At 38.8% G+C, this 23,200-nt stretch overlaps 1 protein-coding gene across 1 annotated transcript in view; it reads left to right on the top strand.

Annotated features, from left to right (window-relative positions):
- The window catches only part of KCNQ3 (potassium voltage-gated channel subfamily Q member 3), a 462,534-nt gene extending 440,508 nt beyond the window's left edge, over positions 1–22,026 (top strand). The window contains 3 exon segments of the mRNA XM_020997918.2: positions 5,508–5,606; positions 6,914–6,998; positions 11,608–22,026. Coding sequence (XP_020853577.2) covers positions 5,508–5,606; positions 6,914–6,998; positions 11,608–12,354 — 931 coding nt within the window. The 3' untranslated portion in view covers positions 12,355–22,026.
- Positions 22,027–23,200: the final 1,174 nt, after the last annotated feature.

Raw genomic sequence — 23,200 nt, 5'->3', positions numbered from 1 at the left:
CCTTAAAAAAAAAATAGGGAGCCAAGATGGCAGAGTAAAAGCAGTGACTTGCTTGAGCTCTCCCCCAAACTCCTCCAAATACCTGTAAAAAATGGCTCTAAACAAATTCCAAAGCAACAGAACACACAAAAAGACAATGAAACAAATTTCTAGCCCAAAACAACCTGGATGGTTGATTAGAAAGTTTGGCATGTGCGCAGAGGCAAAACAGGCCTCAGGGAACCTGGAGCAGGCCTCAGAGGACTGAATCATGGGTAGCTATGGTGGTTTCCAAACTTCTCAACCCACGAACTCCAAAGACAACTTAGAAAGAAGGTCACTAGGAAAAATCTGTGACCCTGGTGAGAGAGAAGCTCAGTCCCAGCCCCAGTCCCCATGCATGGCCCTGGGTGGCAGCTGCTTCCTGGGCTTCTGACCCATAGACTGCTGAAGAATCGAGTGGCTGATCAGAGGGGAATTGCAGGGATCTCTTTCCTGGTGCAGGATTCTTTTGATTTGCCCATGCTTGGATCTGGGTCAGAGTTCTAGGTAACGATCCTGGGGCAAGGAAAAGTGCTGGCATGGTGGAGCTTGCAATGGTGAGAGAGAGGGAATCTTCCCCAGAGTTCCAAGGCAGAAAAGAGTGCTTGTGGTCACTCACACACCAGAGCACAGGCCAGAAAAGTTGTAAACACCTCACCCCTTATCATACCACCTTGGAAGAACTGAAAATTTACAGCTCTCTAGAAGTCTCTGAAAACAGCTGCACAAAGTCCCTGAAGCTTGGGACAATGTGTTCTCCACACTGGAAGCAGACCTCTACCTTAACAAAGAGTTTATAACTCAAGTAATTAGCTGGGATCGTGAACAAACCTTGAAAAAAAAATCAGACTATAGAACCTTTCTTTGGTGATAAAGAAGATCAAAACATACAACCAGAAGACAACAAAGCCAAAGCTCCTACATCTAAAGCCTCCAAGAAAAATATGAATCAGCCTCAGGCCATGGAAGAGCTCAAAAAGGATTTTGAGAAGCAAGTAAGAGAAATGGAGGAAAAACTGGGAACAGAACTGAGAATGATGCAAGAAAATCATGAAAAACAAGTCAACAGCTTGCTAAAAGAGACCTGAAAAATACTGAAGAAAATAACACCTTAAAACTAACCTAGGGGCAGCTAGGTGGGGCAGTGGATAGAGCACTGGCCCTGAATTCAGGAGGACCTGAGTTCAAATCCAGCCTCAAACACATAATACTTACTAGCTGTGCGACCCTAGGCAAGTCACTTAACCCCATTGCCTAGTCAAAAAAAAAAAATTAGCCTAACCCAAACAGCAAAAGAGGTCCAAAAACCCAATGAGGAGAAGCATGCCTTAAAAAGCAAAACTGGCCAAATGGAAAAGGAAGTCCAAAAGTTCACTGAAGAAAATACTTCCTTAGAAAATAGAATGGAGCAATTGGAACCTAGTGACTTTATGAGAAATCAAGACACTGTAAAACAAAACCAAAGGAATGAAAAAATAGAAAACAATGTGAAATGTCTCACTGGAAAAACAACTGACCTGGAAAATAGATCCAGGAGAGATAATTTCAAAATTATTGGACTTTCTGAAGGCCATGATCAAAAAACAGCCTAGACGTCGTCTTTCAAGAAATTATGAAGGAAAACTGCCCTGATATTTTAGAACCAGACAGCAAAATAGAAATTGAAAGAATCCACCAATTGCCTCCCGAAAGATATCCCCAAAGGAAAACTCCTAGGAATATTGTAGCCAAATTCCAAAGTTCCCAGGTCAAGGAGAAAATATTATAAGCAGCCAGAAAGAAACAATTCAAGTATTGTGTAAATACAATCAGGTTTAGCAGCTTCTAAATTAAGAAACTGCAGAGCTTAGAATATAATATTCCAGAGGTCAAAGGAGATAGGATTACAACCAAGAATCACCTACCCAGAAAAACCGAGTATAATCCTTCAGGGGAAAAAATGGTCATTCAGTGAAATAGAAGACTTTCAAGCATTCTTAATGAAAAGACCAGAGCTGAATAGAAAATTTGACTTTCAAATACAAGTCCCAAGAGAAACATGAAGAGATAAACAGGAAAGAGAAATCATAAGTGACTTATTAAGGTTGAACTGTTTACATTCCTGCATGGAAAGACGATATTTGTAACTAATGAGAACTTTTTCAGTATTAGGGTAGTTGGAGGGAAAAATTATATGTATGTATGTATGTATGTATATAGATAGATAGATAAATAGAGGACACAGGGTGAGTTGAAGATGAAAGAGATATCTGTAGAATAAAATTAAGGGGTGAGACAAGATTATACTGGGAGAAGGAGAAAGGGAGAGGTAGAATGGGGGTGAATTATCTCACATGAAACAGACAAGAAAAGGCCTTTACAGTGGAGGGGAAATGGAGGAAGGTGAGAGGGAATGAGTGAATCTTATTCTTATCAGATTTGGCATAAGGGGGAATAACATACATGCTCAATTGGGTATGGAACTCTATCTTACCCTACAGGAAAATGGGGTGGGGGAAGGGGACAAGAGAACAGGGGGATGATAGAAGGGAGGGAAGATTGGGGGAGGGGATAGTCAGAAGCAAGCACTTCTAAGGAGGGACAGGGTCAAAAGAGAGAATAAAATAAATGGGGGCAGGATAAGATTAAGGGAAATATACTTAGTTTTTCACAACATGACTACTATGGAAGTGTTTTACATGACTACACATGTATAACTTATGTTGAGTTGCTTGACTTCTCAATGAGGATGGGTGGGGAGGGAGGAAGGGAGAAAATTTGGAATCCAAAGTTTGGAAACAAATGTTAAAAAAATTATTTTCATATGCAACTGAGAAATAAGATATATAGCCAATGGGGTATAGAAATCTATACTGCCCTACAGGAAAATTGAAGGGGAAGGGGATAAGAGAAAAAGGGGAGAGATAGAGAAGGGAGTGCAGATTAGGGGAAGGGGTATTCAGAATGCATGCCATCTTGGGGTAAGGGTAGGGATAAGATGGGGAGGGAATTTGGGATTCAAAATCTTGTGGAAGTGAATGCTGAGGACTAAAAATAGATAAATTAATAAAAAAAAAAAGAAAAAAGAATGTAAAAAATTGTCTTGATGTGTAATTGGGGAAAATAAAATATTAAATTATAAAAAGAAGAAGATACCGGTTAAGCAGCTGGGCTTTCCAATGTTTATCCTTCACTCTTGCCAATGAGATATCATATGAGATAGCCAACATTTGTGAAATTTTAAAGTTTGCAAAGAGCAAATCTCATTTGAGCCTCACAAAAAGCCTGAGAGGTTGGTGCTGTTATTATTCCCATTTTATAGATGAGCAAACTAAGCCTAGGAGATGTTAAGTGACTTATTTGGGGTCATACAATTAGTAAGGAAGGACTAGAACTTAAGCCTTCCTGACTCCATATCCAATGCTCCATGTATTAAGCCAGACTGCATGTCAATATTATTATTGTTTACAAATGACAAGCCCTTATTTTTGCTCATATATTTCTTCAATGATATTCTGAACAAGATCAAAAGTACCCATAGAAGGTCCGTGATAGAGGCAGCACAATTTTGAAAGCACTGAGGGATCAATCAATCGATCAATCCATAGGCATTGATTAAGCACTTTAATTCTCTAGATGCTATGCTAAATCCTGGGCATAGTAAGAAAGAGCAAAAACCAATCATCCCTCAAGGAGCGACTTCTGCTGTAATGGGGTTCAACTGTCAGTGTAAGGAGGGAAAGATAGCAAGGGTGTGGAGCAAATCTTAACCCTCATTATTATCCCCCCAAAGAGTTAAAGGAGTAAGAAATGGACCTGTAATTTCAATGGTATAGGAAACTCTCAGGGGAGGAAAGTCCCTCTACTAATGAGTCTTCAACTTTCTCTGTAATTTGTAGTCTTAGAGAGTTCCCTAGAGCACTGAGATATTAAATAATTTGTCCAGAGTCATGAAGCCAGTAAATGTTAGAGGCAAGACTTTTACCCAGGTCTTCTCGGTTTCAAAATGTCTGTCCATTACACCAGGGGTGTCAATCTCAAAAAGAAATGGTGCCACTGACTGACCCATACACAAGGCTCCCTGTGGGCTGCATATTGACGTAGAAAACCATACATGTTTATACATCTTTTTTTTTTTGGTAAATACATCAGCCCATTAAAATCACATAGGAACTAGACATTTAATCTACTTCAGCCACCCTGAAGAATTTTGTGGGCCTCATTCAGCCCACTGACCATGTGTTTGACACCTCTGCCTGACATCCTCCCTGCCCCCCCCAAAAGGCAACCAATTATTATCAATAATTCCAAATGTGTATGCCTACTTCCCCACCTGTATAAAATTTCCATGGCAATGATCTAGTCACACTTGGAAGGCAACCATGGTGAGGCAAATGCATTCCAGAATAGAACACATCTTTACCTTCAAAAAATTGACTAAAACATGTAGGAAATTCGACATCCTCCTGTGTTTATTATTTGTTGACTATTTTTTAAAAAGGCACCCAATTCAATAAAGCAAGATAGATCCTTAAAGTTTCATTCAATACCAGTCAAATACAATGATTTTAGAGTCAAATGTTACACCTCTGCTGCCTTTAATATTAATGGATAGAAGTGTTTCTATGTGAACAAGGTGTTGGGAGGGGAGGGATACACTGGTGCCCGATTATCACTCTACTGAATTTTATAGGTTTTCTTAGGCCAAACCTAAGCAAAGTTTGGAAAATGCATGATTTCAATTGCATAAATATTTGTTAGTTGCCTACTAAGTGCAAAGCATCACATTAGAATCTGGAGATACTAAGAAATAGTTCCTAGCCTCAAGAAGATCTTACATTCTTCTGTATTTATCGCATTGCAAATCTGCTTTATTTTTTGGAAAGGGACAAAAGGAGGCCATTGCACAGACAATTATAGACTGAGAGACCATTTCCCTGTGCACCATCTTAGTGAGGCTGAGGACAGCATGGACTCCCAGCCTACTGCCCACACAGAATTATGGAGCAGAGGTAGAAGAGGTTTCATTTCTGCTCCACTGAATGGGGATCACGAAATGGTGCGGGTTGCAGGAAATGAAAGCATTATGCCAGCAGAATATTGTCAGATCCATCATTCTAATGACCAGCAAAAGTCTAGGGAGCTAAAAAAGATTCATGCCGCTAAAAACAGGTCTTTTAGAGTTGGCAGTAAAAATCTCCCTAACTAGATGTCTTAGAGAGAAGAAAAGCCAAAGATGAGCTAGGCTTAAAGCTTAATATATTAAAGTTGCTAAGAGAAATAATAAGATGCATCTATCTCCCTGTCTCTGACTCTGCCCGCAATGTTCTCCATAATAATAAGAAGCTATTTTTGCCTAGCCTAAACAGATGATGTATTGGGGTTATAAATATTCTTGTATGTAAATCCACAATCCTTGCCTTATTTTGTGTAGTCAGTGGTCCACTGTCTCAAGTAAGTTCTTTGGAATAGTGTTTCTTATTTTTTCCTCTTTTTCTCTCTTTCAGAGTAGATATGATCTTCACCCCTGGACCTCCGTCTACTCCAAAACACAAGAAATCCCAACGAGGCGGAGCTTTCACCTATCCTTCCCAGCAGTCTCCAAGGTTTGCTGCTAGGAATGGCTTGACCCAGAATCACCAGAGTCACTACTCCATGAGCAACCCTGAGTTTCAACTTTATTCACTTAGGGTGTGGAGATTCACTGTTTCCCAGAAGTGATAAGGAGAATGAATAGAAGCAAGGAACTCATATAGAGAATTTTATGTAATACCTGGGTCCTTGTAAGTGGAAATCCTTTCTTCAGTGCAAAAGGGTAGTTTGCATTTAAAGAAATCTTACGGCAATTCCTTTTGCAAAGTGATTTTTCATTTGGAAAAAATGAAGACGTTCATATAGCATATTTTCTTGAAGTGTAATATATGATAGGTAGCAATGTTTGGTGACACGAACCCTGGTCTAAGTGTGGACCTAAGTTTGCATCCTGGCTGGGCACGTCACTTCATTCTTTCTAACGTTATTTTTCTCATTTTGAAAATGATCATCACATCACCTAGGCTGGCTACCTCCTGAAGGGGGAAGAAAAAGTTAAACCCTGAAACACTATGGAAATGTAAGTTAAAATCATGGCACTATGTGCCAGATGCTGGGCTAAGCACTTTGAAATATTATCACATTTGATTCTCACAGCAGCCCTATATTTTTATAACCATTTTACAGTTGAAGAACCTGAGGAAAACAGAGGTTATCTAAGTCACACAGCTAATGAGTATCTTATTTGAGATACTTATTTGAGGCCAGATTTGAACTCAGGTCTCTTAAATCAAGGTGCAGTACTCTATCCACTGCACCACCAGTTACCACCGTGTTTTTGAATAGCTAATGTTTTTGAATTGTCCTTAAGATATCTCTAGAATCATAGGATTAGCAGAATCAGAATTACCAAAGTTGGATCCTCAGAGTCTAAATCACAAACTTTTCCCACCATATGACCTAAAATTGTGCCACAGATAATACACACACCAATACAGAGAGACAGAGAGAGAGAGACAGAGAGAGAGAGACAGAGAGAGAGAGAGAGAGAGAGAGAGAGAGAGAGAGAGAGAGAGAGAGAGAGAGAGAGAGAGAAGTTCATTTGTTATCCACTTTGGCTCCAGTTGTCACTGTCTCTCAGTAAAGCACAGAATTTCTATCCACTAGTTTCGAAGTCAAATTGAGGAGAGGAGAATGTAAATTTTTTCCTAACTCAAATTGAACTATTGAGTCTCATGAGTATCTTAGTGAAATCATCTATCCATATAACTGCAGGAATGGGTATGAAGACATTAGGTCTCCTGAGCTACCAAAGAGATAAATAACATTGCAGAATGGACTAGGATGCAATGCTCTCATGGGACTCTTGATTCTTTCCTAGAAATGATCCGTATGTAGCCAAAGCATCCTCGTCAGAAATTGAAGACCAAAGCATGATGGGGAAATTCGTCAAGGTCGAAAGACAGGTGGGTTCTGAATGCAATTTATGGCATTGAAGAAATGTTTCTATATCATCGTCTCATATAATCTTATCTTCTGAACATAATGTTATTCCACTGGATATAGGAATCATAAGATCATAGATATAGAGTTGAAAAGAAACTTAGCAGCGATCTGAGTCCAACTTTATAGATGAGGTAAGTGAGGCTGAAACAGGTTAACTGACTTGCCCATGGACACATGGATATTAAGGGCAGCTAGGTGGCACAGTGGATAGAGCACCAGGCATGGAGTCAGGAAGACCTGAGATCAAATGTAGCCTGAGACTCTTATTAGCTTTGTGACCCTGGGAAAGTCACTTAAACCTATTTGCCTTAGTTCCCTCATCTGTAAAATAAGCTAGAAAAGAAAATGGCAAACCATTCCACTATTTTTACCAAGAAGATCCCAAATTGGTCGAAAAGAGTCTAACATGCCTGAAACAACTGAGCAACAACACAAATATTAAGTTTCTGAGGAAAGATTTGAACTGAATCTTCTGGACTTTGAGTCCACTGCTATATCACCTACACTAAACTGCTCTTCATGTCTTCAATCAGGTCCACAAAATAAAAAATACATAACTAAGCAAAGTTAAAAAGTCAGGTGCCCCGCAGTGAGAGGATAAGATATATTTGAATACATAAACCATCTGAGTCTGACCCTACTTATTTAGAAATTGAGAAAATTTGAATAAGACTCATTAAGTTGAATTCCCCTTCTTATAATTTATCTGTGTAACCTGGGCATACTTGAAAGGCCAGCCCAGGTTACACTTTCGAAAAAGAGTAGGGGAGAGAACTTGAAAGAAAATATAAAATAAATGTTTAACATAACTTAAAAATTCAACTGTTTCCAAGGACTAAAATACAGCTTAACACTACCCTTTTTTATTAAAATGAAAATGTTCTAATTTAAACACATGCTCATTAAGATAAGCCCATGTAAATCATACTTAGCTGTTTTTTTTTTAATTTTATTTTGTTTGAACAGATAATTTCACTGGTATATGGAACTTTCAGTTAGGAAATTCCATTTCTTAGTACTAATCATCAATCATTCTGTAACAGATTTAGAGGTTAAGCGGCAGTCCCAGGGTCACACAGCCAGACCAGAACTCAGGTCTTTCTGAACCTTACTATCTCTCTTAACTGCAAAATAATAAAATTTCATTAAAAAGGTATATAACAATTAGCACAGTTTTTCTATACTCATGAAATTTCCTGCCTCTGTATGTCAATTCTTTACACATTTAGAAAATCATACTTCCTCCCAAGACCTTTCTTCTCCTCTTTTTAACATTTTTGATTAATAATACAGGCCCTGATGGAGATAGACTTTGCATGGAAATTCTTCGGGAAGGCACTTGGGGGAAACCAGCCACAATATTAACTGTGTCAAGTAATGACCCAATACATCTGAGGCTACCACGACTCTGCCATACCTAGCCAATATTGTCATAACAGACATTAATCAAGTAAAAACTGTCGAGGGGCACTAAAATATGCCCCTCTGTAATTCCCACCCATTTGCCTCGTTCTGTGCTGTGGAACCAGGCAGACTCAATGGAATCTCTCTTTGGCTTGATAGTCCTTTAGATACTTAAGACAATTATCAGGCTTCCCTTGAGTTTTCTCTAGACCAGGCTGAACATTCCCATCTATTCCTTTAACTCATCCTCATATGTCGTGAGCGGATAGAGTGTTGGGCCTAGAGTCAGGAAGACCTGAGTTCAAACCTGGGCTCAGGCAGTTACTAGCTGTGTGACCCTGGGCAAGTCACTTCATCTTTGTTACCTTCAGTTTCCTCAACTATAAAATGAAGGTAATTATAGCTAATAGATAATAATGATCTATCTCGCGAGATTGTTGTGAGGATCAAATGAGCGATGATTATAAAAAGCACTTAGCACAGTGTCTGTCACATAGCAGGTACTAGATAAATGTTTGTTCCATTATATTCCAAGACTTCTGACTATCCCGGTTGCCTTTCTTTGGACATTCTCCAGATTATGAATGCTCCTCCTACAGTGTAGTAACCACACCTGATCATAATGGCCCGCATGTGGCCTTACCATGGCGAAGTTCAGTGGGCCTGTCTATCATGCCCCTGGTCCTGGACACTATGCCTCTTAATATGCAGCCTAAGATTGCATTTTTCACTGCTATATCACACTGTAGACTCATATTGAGTCAATACCACCCATGTAACCAGGCTGAATTCTACTAGCTCCCAAAGCTATCCCTACCTGTATCTATAACTTAAAAGCACAGTGATATGGGAAGAACTTCGCTAGACAGCTCAGATTGGGTTAGAAATGAGATCTAACGTTAGTCTCTGACTTAGGTAACCATATTACAAACACAAGGTTATTATTCCAAAGGGAGGAAAGAGTTTCAGAGAAGGAGAATGTTCGTCTTTGTGGTAGATGTGCCCACTCACCCAAAGTTCCTTTTCTGAAGGGATATAACCACATGGAAGCAATATTCCATCTAAGCATTAGATATGCCTGAGTATGCTCTGTCTAGTCACTGACTACATGACAGGTTTTCACTAAATAAGTGAGAACTGAGATATAGTCATTAAAAAAAGAATGATCATTACCCTCAAACTGCAGGTGAAGGGATATTTCTTTGAGATTAAAACCAGATGGTCAAAGCAAGGGACTGTTTGGGTTCAATCCTAGCTTCCTTACTTTCTGGCTATGTGACCTAGAACTGTATAATTTAGGGTTTAACGGGACCTTAAGGATCCTCTTATCCAACTAAAACATTTTATAAATTGGCAAACTGAGTTCATAGAAGAGAAGTGACTTTCTCTAGGTCACACAGCTAGAAAGTAGCAGAATAGGAATTTGTACATAGGTCATCTTACTTCAAAATTACTCTTTGCATTAGTTCCCTCTGTTTTGACCTCTAGGAGATTATTTCTTTATTTGTAAAATGAAGTTAATAATACTACACTAAAATACCATGGATAAGCTAAGGGAGCATAAAATAGTGTACCTGTCAGATATATGGATAAAGGCAGAATTTCTGACCAAATAAGAGATAAGAGTGCATTATGAGATATAACATGGGTAATTTTAATTATATTAATTTTTAAAAGTTTTTATATAAACAAAACCAATGCAGCCAAGATTAGAAGAAAAACAGAAAGCTGAGGAGAAAAATTTAAAGTAAATATCTTTGATAAAAACCTTATTTCTCAATTATATAGAAAACTGAGTCAAATTTATAAGAACATGAGTCATTCCCCAGTTAACAGATGATCAAAGGATATGAGCAGGAAGTTTTTGAAGAAAGAAAACAAAGCTATCTGTAGTCACATGAAAAAATGCTCTAAATCACTATCGGTTAGAGAAATGCAAATTAAAATAACTCTCAGGTACCACCTACACCTCTCAGATTGGCTAATATGACAGAAAGGAAAGTGATAAATGTTGTTGGGAAAAATGTGGGAAAACTGGGACACCAATGCATTGTTGATAGAGTTGTGAAATGATCCAATCATTCTGAAGGGCAATTTGGAACTATGACCAAATGGCTATAAAAGTGTTCATATCCTTTGACTCAGTAATACCACTACTAGGTCTATATCCTAAAGAGATTAAAGGGGGAAAAAAGGATCTTTATGTACAAAAAATATTTATAGCAGTTCTTTTTGTGGTGGCAAAGAATTTGGAAACTAAGGGGATACTCATCAATTGGGACATGGCTGAACTAGCTGTGGTATATGATAGTAATGGAATGCTATAGTAGTATAAGAAATGATGAGCAGGATGATTTCAGAAAAAACTTAGAAAGATTTACATGAACTGATGCAAAGTAAAGTGAGCAGAACCAGGGAGAACATTGTGTACAGTAACAGCAGTATTGTGCAATGATCAACTGTGAATGTCTTAGCTATTCTCAGCAATAGTGATCCAGGACAATTCCAAAGGACTCATGATGAAAAATGTTATCCACTTCCAGAGAAAGAATTTATTGAGTCTGCATACAGATCAAAGCATATTATTTTCCACTTTCTTAATTTTTTGTTTTTTTTCAAAACATGACTAATATGGAAATATGTTTTGCATGATTGCATATCTATAACCTGTCTCAAATAGTTTGCCATCTTGGGAAGGGAAAGAATTTGAAATTCAAACTTAAAAAATAGTTTAAAATTGTTTTTACATGAAATTTGGAAAAATAAAAAATATTGCTAATAATTATTTAAAAATAAATAAAATAATGGTGCACTAGGTTGTTAGCAAAAACATAGTTTATAAATTTAAAGTGCAATATATTGTAAACATAACAATTTTTATCATTATTGAGTGCTGGCTAAGTGTTAGAATGAATAACAACTAGCATTTATATAACGTTTTAAAGTTGATAAAGCATGTTACATACTTTATCTCATTTGACCTTCACAACTAACTCTAGAGCATATATGTATTGTGTATATTATCATCCCCATTTTACAAATAAGAAAAGTGAAGCTCAATGAGGTTTAAATGACTGCCCCATGGTACCTCTTTTGCCTTAAGCAATAAAATGAAAATTTGTATCAAGAATGAGCCAATACATTTCTCTCCATTTTTTTCCCCAGGTTCATGACATGGGGAAGAAACTGGATTTTCTTGTTGATATGCACATGCAGCACATGGAACAGCTCCAAGTACAAGTTACAGAATACTACCCAACCAAAAAGGCCACTGCTACCCCAGCAGAGGTCGAAAAGAAAGAGGAGAACAAGTATTCTGAATTGAAAACCATTATCTACAACTATTCTGAACCCTGCACCCATGAAACCCCCTACAGCTTCCACCAGGTCCCAGTCAACAAAGTCAGCCCCTATGCTTTCTTTGCACATGACCCAGTGAGCTTGCCTCGAGGTGGAGGAGGACCGCCATCAGAGAGGGAGAAACTCCCGAGGACTCTCCCCTCCTCGGTCCCCTATGCAGAAAGACCCACCGTCTTGCCTATCCTCACTCTCCTAGACTCTCGGGTGAGCTACCACTCCCAAGCTGAGCTACACAGCCCCTACCAGGAACGAATCTCACCCCGGCAGAGACGGAGCTTCACCAGGGACAGTGATACACCACTCTCCCTTCTCTCTGTCAACCATGAAGAACTAGAACGCTCACCCAGCGGCTTCAGCATCTCCCAGGACAGAGACGATTACCTTTTTGGCCCAAATGGGGGCTCGAGTTGGATGAGAGAGAAGCGTTACCTGGCCGAGGGAGAGACCGACACGGACACAGACCCCTTTACCCCGAGTGGTTCTATGCCTTTGTCTTCTACAGGGGATGGGATTTCAGATTCCATATGGACTCCTTCCAACAAGCCAGTTTAAAGGGGGAGGAGGGGTCACTGGATGGCCTCTCCTTGTAATGTAGACAAACTTTGTATAGCTCACTTACTCTTACACCCAAAGCTTACTAGTTGGAACACCAATGGCTGCATTCAATGCATGTGTTAGTATTAGTCACTGCACCATTCCACGGGGATTTACAGCTACATTTTTTTTCCCAAGACACCACAAGGAAGCCGCTTCATTTTGAGCATGCTTTGCATGACTTTACACTATATAAATGGTACCGCTACTTTCTTCTAGAATACATATCTATCTGCTATTCTTACTTCAGAACCACAATTGGGCCTGTGCAGGGAGAGACTATAGAAGATTTCACGCTCCTTTTCTTTTATAAACAGAGAATATAGTTCAGTTAGTTCTAGAATCACTGCCCGTTTGTGTTCTAGCACCTGCCCTGAAATCTGCACCCATTTTTCAAAATAATGATTTCATTTTCTTGATAATTTCACTAGCTCTCAAAAATTCCTGGAATGGAGAGCAAGCTTAGTGAAGTCTAACCCCCTGCATTAATATGACACAATTCATTAACATTCATTAACTTTTGGAGGAATTCTGATTTCATTCATGTATGGACCTCCCACAACAGAAACTCCTTCCACTGAGGCCAGTCAGCAACCTCTCTGTAACTAATCTTCAGCTGTGTAGGAACCCTGAGAAGGTTAGTGATGCCTTGTTTCGCATAGCTAGTATGTGTCAGAAGCAGGACCTGAAAACAGGTCTTACTGTTTCCAAGGCCAGCCCTCTATCCTGTATATCATGTTGTTTCTCCTTAAATATAATACAGAGGGAAAGGAAGGGCATCTATCTCTTTTCCTATACCGTGGATACCTTAATTTATAAAGAAACTAGAAAAAAAAATTAAGGCTTCCAAATAGAATTTTACTGAGTCATATTAAATAAAGAACAGTTTGCTGCTAATTCCATTGTCCTCAAAAAAGGACCCAATTTGTATTCCCTTCAGGTAATTGTCTGCAAAATATCCATTGGGAATAGAATCAACTTTAGAGATCATTTGGATTCATCTCCATTAATCACATCTTTACATGTGTGTAAAATGAGACCTAGAGAAGTTAAATGGCTTTCCTCAAGTCAGAACAGCAGAACAGATTTGAACACAGGACTCAGGACTTCTAAGCCATTTACATATTCTGTGTAGAAAACAGGGATCAGAAATCATACTGAGATTTAGACTAGAATCACAGAGATCCAAGAGACCTTAGAAATCACCTAGACCAACTCCTGTCAATTAGTAGATGAGAAAATTGAGGCCCATAAAAGTTGTTATTCATGGTCACACAAGTAGTAAGTGGCTCAGTGTTTTCTCTGTGGCTGACTTAGCTGTGGTACCTTCAACACAGAATGTCGGTTACTTTATGCCCTAATTGACCAGTGAAAACCATAAAATTTGTTTTTATTGTAAAACACAATACACTCATTTTTATTCTGCCTATTTTGCTTCAAGAAAAATGGCTCATAGTAGCTTTACTGATGCGTTAATTGGCCAATATGACAACAAACACATTTTCTTCATTAATTCAAATGAGATCATATATGTAAACTGCTTTGAGAATTTTAGAGAGTTGTGTCATTCATTATTATTTTATTTCAGTGAATGCATAATTGCATTACTGTGGGGTACTTCCTCCATTGATACAAATTATAATGAAGTTTATCCATCTGTTATTTCATTGGTTATTAGGTGAAGGTTTCATATTATTGGTACCAAAAGTTAGATGAATATTTGTCAATTGGATACTCCATCAGGGTATTGGAGTATGAAGGTGACCCTGGCCTATTGAAAGCTACCAAGTTGGAATAGATGCAAATATGGTCTCAGCCATTGGCTTCATCTGATGCCTAAGGACCGTCCTGACTCGATATAAACAGATTCATTACTAGAAAATTGGCCATTCTTTAGCCATGTTCATCCATTCTTCCTCTCACACTTTTATGAAAATACTTCAATCTTAAGTGACATTGGATCAGCACAAAGTTAAAGCAAATAGCCTTGTAGCATTGTCCCACGCTACTTACTAAGCACAATCTGCCTGAGGTTTCTCTTTACCACTTGATAATCTATAATGTACTCAGTGGAATTTCTCAGGAAGATTGGGTCATACAGATGGGTACCATGTCAATGACAGCACAAGCATGTATCAGTTCTGCCCCTCTTTAAGCAGTTGCTTATTGGTTCCTGAAGAACTCTATCAAAATGACCCAATTAGCTAGGCATTGGGCACATTTTGGTGCCTATATATCACCTGTATATCAACAAGGCTGAAATCCTTGCCTAGAGGAGTAACAGTGCTGGCAGATGCTTTGGTAAATAAGTTTATACATTAACTACCGAAGGGATCTTCATTCTTTTGGTAGGGAAGAACATCTTTTTTAGGTTCTGAGGTCTAGAAATTACTTAGACAGGAGGAGGGAAGATGGGAAAGGAGAACATTGCTGATGGTGTTTGTAATCAGCACACAGGAAGGGGTACTGACTGAGGAGTTTGAGATTGGTTGAGGGGCAGAGCAGGATTAAGGAGAAAATAACCTGGTTATGAGAACCTAGGGTGTGGTCCTTGCTAAGACTTGCTGCCACAAGCAGTGATCATAGAAATAACTGCCACCTTTCAACCAGACACATTGAGCTCTGACGTGGATTATTGGGAGCCTCTGACCCAATGGGTCAAATGTACTTTTCTCAGAGATTGATTTCTGACTAATCTAGAAGTCATCATTTACCAGGAATGACTGAAATATCTCCATTAACACTATATTGTTATTTACTTAAAGTTTTTTTAAAAAGGGATTGGTGGAAATCTGACCAAACTTTCTGCCTTTGCACCAATTAATTTTTCTAACAAATTGACACTCTCCTAGAATCTTGACCTTGGTGTCTTAACAGATAACAGATGGTGTGAGGGGACATTTACACTCATTCTTGCTGATCAAACCGGAGTGGACTTTTGCCTCCCTTCTAGAAACATCTTCTTTGGACAAGGCATTTGCTAAGCAGTATAATTTCTCGTGGGCTGCCTGGGCAGGGAGTGGGTTCACTTTCACTAAAGGTCTTCATGAGGAAATTGAATGAGTATTCATTCTTGTTCAGGTAGCTTCGTACAAAATAATTTCTGAGGTCTCCAAAGAACTTTGACATTCTGTTGCATATCCAAAAAGCTTCCAGCCTTATAACAAGGTGCCACTGAGGCACTAAAGACTAAAAGAAGTGCCAACTTTCAAAGCACTCTATGTTTTATTCCTTTCTTTCTATCCTCAGCAGTTAGCAGCACAGTGTTTGGCACGTAGTAAGTGATTAATTAATGCTTGTTAATGACAGACTGACTCTTTGAAGCACGGCCAACTCAGATTAGAACAGAGAGCTTAGCTTTTATCTGGCCAATCAATCAATCAAGCATTTCTAAAATACCTTACATATGTGCCAGGCACTATACCAGGCATTGGGAATACAAAAACAAGAAGAGAAATCTTACCCTTGAGAAGCTTATATTCTATCAGATAGCCAGCCTCATGAAAAGAGGACTGTTTCCACAAATATATTGACACTTCATCATCTCCATAAGTGAGTTTAGAGGACCATTCTTCTATCAGAGTAAAATGTCCTCACCTCTGAGGACAAGATGGAGGCTCCAGCCTCTAATTTGATCACTTTGGGCTGGCTAGTCTCAGACCACCTCAACAAAGGAGTGAGCTCTGGATTGGCTAAGATTTTTTTCTTTGTAGGTGAAGCCAGATTTCTCCTCCTTCCTTCTCTTTCCTAAATCCATTACAAGAGATGCAGCCATTCCTGATGGACATTCCTATAATTTGTGATAGGATTTGGGCTATTTTTATCCCTCACCTGCATCCCAAGCATCATCAATTTACAGAGCTTTAGCCTAAAGTCTAACTCTAATCTTTGAAACCTTTGCTCCATGGTAGAACACCTTTTAAGAGGAAATCAGCTAATTTTCTGTAGACATCTGCTGATTTGGTCAGTGGCCTGAATTTACATTTTGTGGGAGATGATAAGGATGTTCTCTTTAAATTCCCACCCTTAGAGTTACTATACAGCCAATCTTTAGCAGTCTTTACAAACCAAAATTCCATGAAAATTCCATATCATGTGGAGTAGGGGTTGTGCTTTGATGTTATTGGTATAGAGAATGTCCTAGAGAGAGAAACTCTCTTTACCAATATGGGTAGGAAGCTTCTGTGAAATTTAAAGTCTTAAAGAGATAACCTAGAATACTGAGAAGTTAAGTGGCAGACCCTGAATCACAAAGCTAGATGAAGGATTTAAACCCATGTCTTGTAGGTTCTAAATCTGGCTGCTCATTATGCCACATTGGTTCTTTGTTGTGCAGAGATCATTTGATCGTGAACATCCTACAGAATTTATTTCTTGATCTTAGCTTTTAGTGACAAAGGTATGTCAATCTGAGGGTATATTTCAAAAGGATTCAAATGGTTTCATTTTCCATACCAAGTCTCGTCATCATTGTTAAGGATGGTTTATTGCTATAAACAAACAGCTAATGGAAGCAGCTGTGGCTTGAAATAGCCTGCTGTCACACCAGGTTTTCCAGAGTGTAACATTATTAGACACCAGGGAATTCGCATGTAAGTTTGATCTTTGTAAGCCAAAGGAAGTTATGGGAACAAGTTTATGTTTATATTCAAGATTCAGAACATAAGAATCCCTTTTATTTTCACAATTCAGTGTCTGTAGTGTATAATGCCTTAAACTGGACTTTTTCACATTGCTATGAATACTTAATTAACTTTAGAAATTTTCACAGCTCAAAAAAAAAACAGGTGAAGCAGGTACCCTAAAATGTTTAGTATGGAGATATTATAACCTTAAGGCACTTATTAATAGTGATACCCCTGCATTTTGAATTATTTGCATTTAACTACTGAAATCAGAAAGCTGTTACTACCATGGGAAGATAATAAGACCTGATTGCTTTGGGTGCAATTCATGAATCCCTACTAGGTATTATATCTTATGGTATGCTAAATTCATATTTTCATGGATGAACAGTTGGGAAAAAATGCTGCAAAATGACAGGGATGATTTAAAGTGAAGGGCCTGGTGGGTGCTTACCAAAGACCCATGTGGCCTTTTTCATTCTTTTTTCCCCAATTAGAAAAGTTATGGAACCAAGTCAAAATTATGCTTGGCACAGGGAGCCCATGGTTTGGTGGGAGTGATAGATTTCTGGTTCTGATTCCCATTGAGACTTACAACACTATCACAGTGGCTGGGATGCTGGGCTTGGAGTCAAGAAGACCTGAATTCAGACTCTGTCTCAGACACTGTATAACCATGGGCCAACCACTTCACCTCCATTTTTCTTATCTGTAATTGAGAGGGTTGGACTCAGTGGCTTCTAAGGTCTCTTAAGCTCTAAATCTAAGCCCCTATGATGGCTTCATTTAAATTTTCTCTACTTTAGCACCATGGCTGGTAATTGGTGGACAGTATTTCTGTTTCCTTTATTTGCTGGTACAGAAAATTCAGAAATTTAAAAATATACAGCACCTAGAGATTAAAAACATTGAATAAAAAAAATTTATTCGGTATAGTACAGTGCAGTAGACAAGGTAGACATTTTCCTGCCTTCCCATTCACCCTGAACAATGGGCAAATGTTCTGAGTCTTCAGAGGCTGCCCTTGTGGAGAAGATAATGTTCCCATGTATTGGAAGAGATCATTTTCCCTTCCCCTACTTCCAGCTTAGATCCTTCCAACAGAGTCTACCAAAAGTCCTTAAGACTCAGTGCCATTTAGACCATACCAATACGCCCACTTTTTTTTTCTTTTTAACTTTTCCCAATTGCTTCTCTTCTCCACCCCACCATCTCAACAAATTATCTGGTCTGCTACCTAGACTCACCCTGCCTCTAGAGTAAATACCCAAGAAGTATCTATACACACAAGCCAATGTGACAAAATTCAAGTTAGAAACCAAATAAAGAATAAGGTGAATTTGGCAAATCCCATGAGATCTACATGACCCCAAATAACTGTTTTGGCTTAATAGCCTTCTTTGAGCCTCTAGTTTTCTTTTTAATTAATCCTGCCATTTCATAGCATGTTACAAAACCCCTCCACCAAAGAGTCAGAAGGAAGTAGAAACAGATGTTGCTAAAGCTATTCCATGCTAGTGACTCTAGAGAATGGTTGGGTCATTGAGAAAGTTCCTTTTGGCTAAAACAAGATTTGGGAACTGGGTCTGGATGTCAGTAATTAATTTCTATTTATGATAGAGGTCTAGATGCCCTTGCCAGAGGGTGCTTTTTTCTTTTCTTTTTTTTTTTTTTAAAAAGATCATAGATTTCAAGCTGGAAAGGTTCTTTTAGGTCATCTAGTCCAAAACCCTCCTTTTACAAATGAAAAATCTGGAGCCCAGAGAGGACTTTGTTGCTTTCCTTTCACTGACATTTCTTTTTGTTTGTTATTTGGCTTTCAGTCTTTGTCATGTTTTATGAATATAGGGGAAGCTTCTCCCAAGAGAGAGCATACAAGGCCTCAAGAGGTTGGCCAAGTAATTGAAGAAATACTCACTGAATCCTACGTACCTTGTCCCCTAAACCTCACCATTCCAACAACATCAGCCTGATTTTCAGCAAGACTAGGGGTTGAAACAAACATTAGGAGAAAATTATCATTTTCAGTGAGCCCTCAAATGTCCATCTGAAAGTCTGCAGGGTGAATAATTATGCAATAATCAATAATACTGGCTTCAAATTTAGAAACCAGGTGTTCACTCTAGATTTGTCAAAGGATTTTCCATTTAATATCATAAGCTGGAGAGATAAAAATGCTTGAGCTGATATTTATTTCATTTTTATTTGAGCTGATATTCATAATAGTCCAAAGAAATGTAAGCTCTCAGAGAACAGCCATTATTTTTTTTATTTTTTCATTGTATTCCCAGCATCTAGCACAGTGCTTTGCACATAGTAGGCACTTAAGAAATGTTGGTTGAAATGAATGAAAATGAATTGAATTGTATCAAACAGAATTGAATTGAATTGAATCCCTATGCTGACCTCCATGATCCCAGTTGAAGGTTAGCCTTAATTCCTCTAATTTGGGAAAGATACTAAATTATTTTCTCCCTGAGGCTATATGCAGGAATTTTATAGTAAAAGGTTAGAGGAAGATTTACCAGGTCTATAAAAATGTTTACTGTGGGGGAAAACACACCTTCCTTTTACTGGCTGGCTGAACCAGTTTTAACTAGTTGCTGTGTGGTTGCTCTCAGACCTGACACAAATCCATATCCCAACCAATCAGGGAGAATGGCACAGGAATGCACCCTCCCACCAATGATTCAAAACAAGAAGGTCCCTAACAACACTTCTAGGATATCGAGTTCATAGTTGCTGTTGTTGCTGTTATTGTTTATTCTTTGTTCTCGAAGAGGACAATGACATCATGGGGGTGATGCCATGACATGCAAGTGAATTGGTTTTAAGTGAGGGAGGGCTGTGCAAAGTCACCAGCCTCACTTTCTCCTTCAGAGTCATCTGGGTCCAGTGGCCAGATGCACGTTGGGATGACTGGAGATGGCTAGGGGACAAGGCAACTGAAGACCCTCTGCTCAGCATCTCCCTTAACAGCCTTCACAACTTCAGCAAACATAGCTACTCTATGCAAGGTACTAAGCTTGGCACTAGACATACAAAGATCACCCCCCGCCCCCCAAAAAATCCTTGCCTTCAAGAAGATTACATTCTACTGAGGAGGGGGAAATCTCCCAGGGGCGGCCCCCAAGGGGCAACTGCTTCTCCCCCTAAAAAATGCCTCTGTATACATACATACGTATATGTGTGTGTGTGTGTGTGTGTGTGTGTGTGTGTGTGTATACACACATATGCATGTATTTATGTATGTATGTATATATACGGTACTGTTTCACCACCAGAAGGGTAAATACCACAGAACCGAATCTGCTCTTCAATGTCAAATATCCTGGTTTCCTACTGGAAACCAATTTTACATTTATAAGTTTTTTTTAAAATATCTCGTATTAGCTGGTCTTCTCTTACTTTATAAACATGGAAGTCTCAAGATAGGTTTGCTAGGATAGAGAAATATTTCCTGTGATGTACTTAAGAGTCTGCCACTTGGGGCAAAAGGAGAAGGCTCCATGTTTGCCAAACTGGCTCCAAGGCCAATTTCTTTGAGGTCTCAAGCCTGGGAGGTGTCAAGTAATATTGAATGACTCACTTTATACTGGCTTCTACTAATGCTGGGTTTTTTTTTCAGAGTTGCTACTCAGAACTCCATGAGAATCATTCCTTTTCCAAGTCACTTATGCTAACCTGTCAGTAACTTTTTTTTCATTTTTTGCTGAATTCAATTAAGTAGGTTCAAATGTCCCAATTGACTCAACACCTATCCTGATTTGTTATTTACTATTAGGATTTGAAGCCAGCTTTTTCTTCAAAGGTAGCATATTTATTTTCAAATGCCTTCTCTTCTGGGTCTCTTGTGGGCAAATCACAAAATGGCTACTTCTCTTTGTATTTAGAAATTTCTCTATCCCAAGGTCAGAAGACAAGGCTTTTCTTCTGATGTCAGCACCTTTTTACTGGAGAGAAATAGCCTCTCCCTTCACCCACCAGCATATTTCTGTCAGGCACAGGCACAGAACTCCCAAGGGAAGAATGAACTGGGAGGGTTTTGTTTTGTTTTGTTTTTTTAAAAAGTCTTTACCTTTTTTTCATATGTAAGGTGATGCTTTCAGAGTCTCTACTAACAAATCTACTCTGTATCTTTATTCCCAAGAAGCATGCTAGCATCAAGGAGCAAGAGAAAGAAAAGAAAATCTGGTTTTGTAAAATAGTGACCCTTCAGTCCCAATGCCCTTTCTCAACTTTATATTCTGGTCTGGTTTCAATTAATTCCAATTCAACTCAAAAAGCATTTATTCAATTTCCAATATATCCAAAGGCCAAGAAAAAAAGAAAGACTCTTTAGCCTCAAGAACTTTATATTCCCCCATTCTATAACTTGTATAGAGATGAGCACATGTGGAATAAATATTGAAAATAAGTTGTTTATGTTATTAATTGAATCACTTAGAGGGCCTGAGTGAGAAAAATGTATGCATTGTTAGGACATGACCTGGCAGACCATCCATGGCAACTATGGAATGGGTTGGAATGGGCTGGATATTTCTGTTTTATTTTCTTTTTTTCTTCCTGATGTAGCAAAATGACTTCAAATAGCAAGAGAATGATCTATTTTGAATCTCTGAAGGACAAACCTATTGTTTTTCCTTTGGGGAGAGTTACTTTATTTTTTTTCCTTTTATGGCATAGAATTCTGGTGCCTTGCTCCCTGAAGTTGTCTCCGAGCTACAAAGGTTATGCTTTTTTCACATTCTGGCTTACAAGGGAACACAATTTTTCTACAAGTGGCCTTTAGTGCTCTTTCTAATATGATTTCCTGTAATTTTTAAACTGTATGTCTAATTTATATTCTGGCACTGTCCGATATTTGAACAACTTTAATATGTTGATTTCCATCTATATTATGCAAATGATACTTCTTACCTGATTTTTTATGTTCTGTCTTAAAATGAACAATCAAATAAAGAAATGCCGCACCACTTATTAATAAATGGAAATTTCAATGATGGAGTGAAAGAATGTCCTTTGCTTTGAAAGCTCTTTTAAACTGAAGGGCAGGGGTAAGATGTCCCAAGACACTGAGAGCAAAGGTCATGGGGCTATAGATTGAGAGCTCTTCCTATATTTGAGGAAATTGAGGGCCAGAGAGGTTCCATCCATGATTCATTCACTCAAGGTCAAACATTTAGTAAATGGCAAAGCCAGGAATAAGAGTAGGTTCTTTCACTTCCACTATGCTTACTTCTCCTGATGGGGTATGGCCCAAGCTGGCCCCAAAGGGAATCTGGCTCCCATTTGTCTATAGGCCCCAGCCCCTCATTTCCCTTTGAAAGCCTTAGCCTACCTTTTAATCTTATTCAGATGTGCCTTTGCACCTTGCCCTAAAAAGGAATCTGGCTCCCATTTTAGGTTCCTTATCCACTCCCCTTGTCAGCTCCCCTTATTTCCCTTTGAAAGCCCTAACCCCACCTTTTTGATCTCATTCAGATGCCTTTCTATTCCCATTGTCTATCCAATCTCTTAGACATTCCAATCAGAATTCTCACCCAGACCCTTTTCCTAGACCATTTTCCCAGACCCTTCCCTGGTCCCCCAAAATCACTTTAGTATATAAGATCTACCCTGGCCCCCATTCAGAGGCTGAGAATCTCAAGCCCAAAAGGCTATGACTTTCTTGTGCCTGCTCATCCTCACAGGCGTTACCTGGCCTATGTGATTTATCACTAATAAACTTTTCCTCTGGCTGGAAGAAGATTTGAGTTGAATTCTTTCAGGCAGGGCCCGGCATCGCGATCTTGGGGTTCCAGCACCCCAAACCTCTAGACCGCTTCACTCTTCTATAAGATGTCCCAAATGTCTTAGTGTGATTTTAAGCTTTAAAGCTAAGACTTTGGAAACATTTTATATGTTCACTTTGTTTCCAGGGCTTGCTTTTTGTCATTGTTTTGTTTTGTTTTGGGGGATAACTTAAAACAATATTATATTCATCAAAGTAAAGAAATCACAATCAGGAAATCCAGACTTGACCCTGGAATTGTCACAGTGGCCAAAAAAATAACTTAAGCACTTCCCCTGGCAGCCAAGTGACTGTACATAATGTTGCCAAAGAAGCATATATCAATTGAAGGAACACATTTCAAACTTAACAAAGAGAAGAACATCCTGAATGGTTTTCAGTTTTG

This window comes from Phascolarctos cinereus, unplaced genomic scaffold, assembly GCF_003287225.1.
Source record: "Phascolarctos cinereus isolate Bilbo 61053 unplaced genomic scaffold, phaCin_HiC Scaffold_4;HRSCAF=312, whole genome shotgun sequence".
Taxonomy (NCBI): domain Eukaryota; kingdom Metazoa; phylum Chordata; class Mammalia; order Diprotodontia; family Phascolarctidae; genus Phascolarctos; species Phascolarctos cinereus.
The sequence above is the reverse complement of the archived record's forward strand: the minus strand, read 5'-3'. Positions and strand labels throughout refer to the sequence as shown.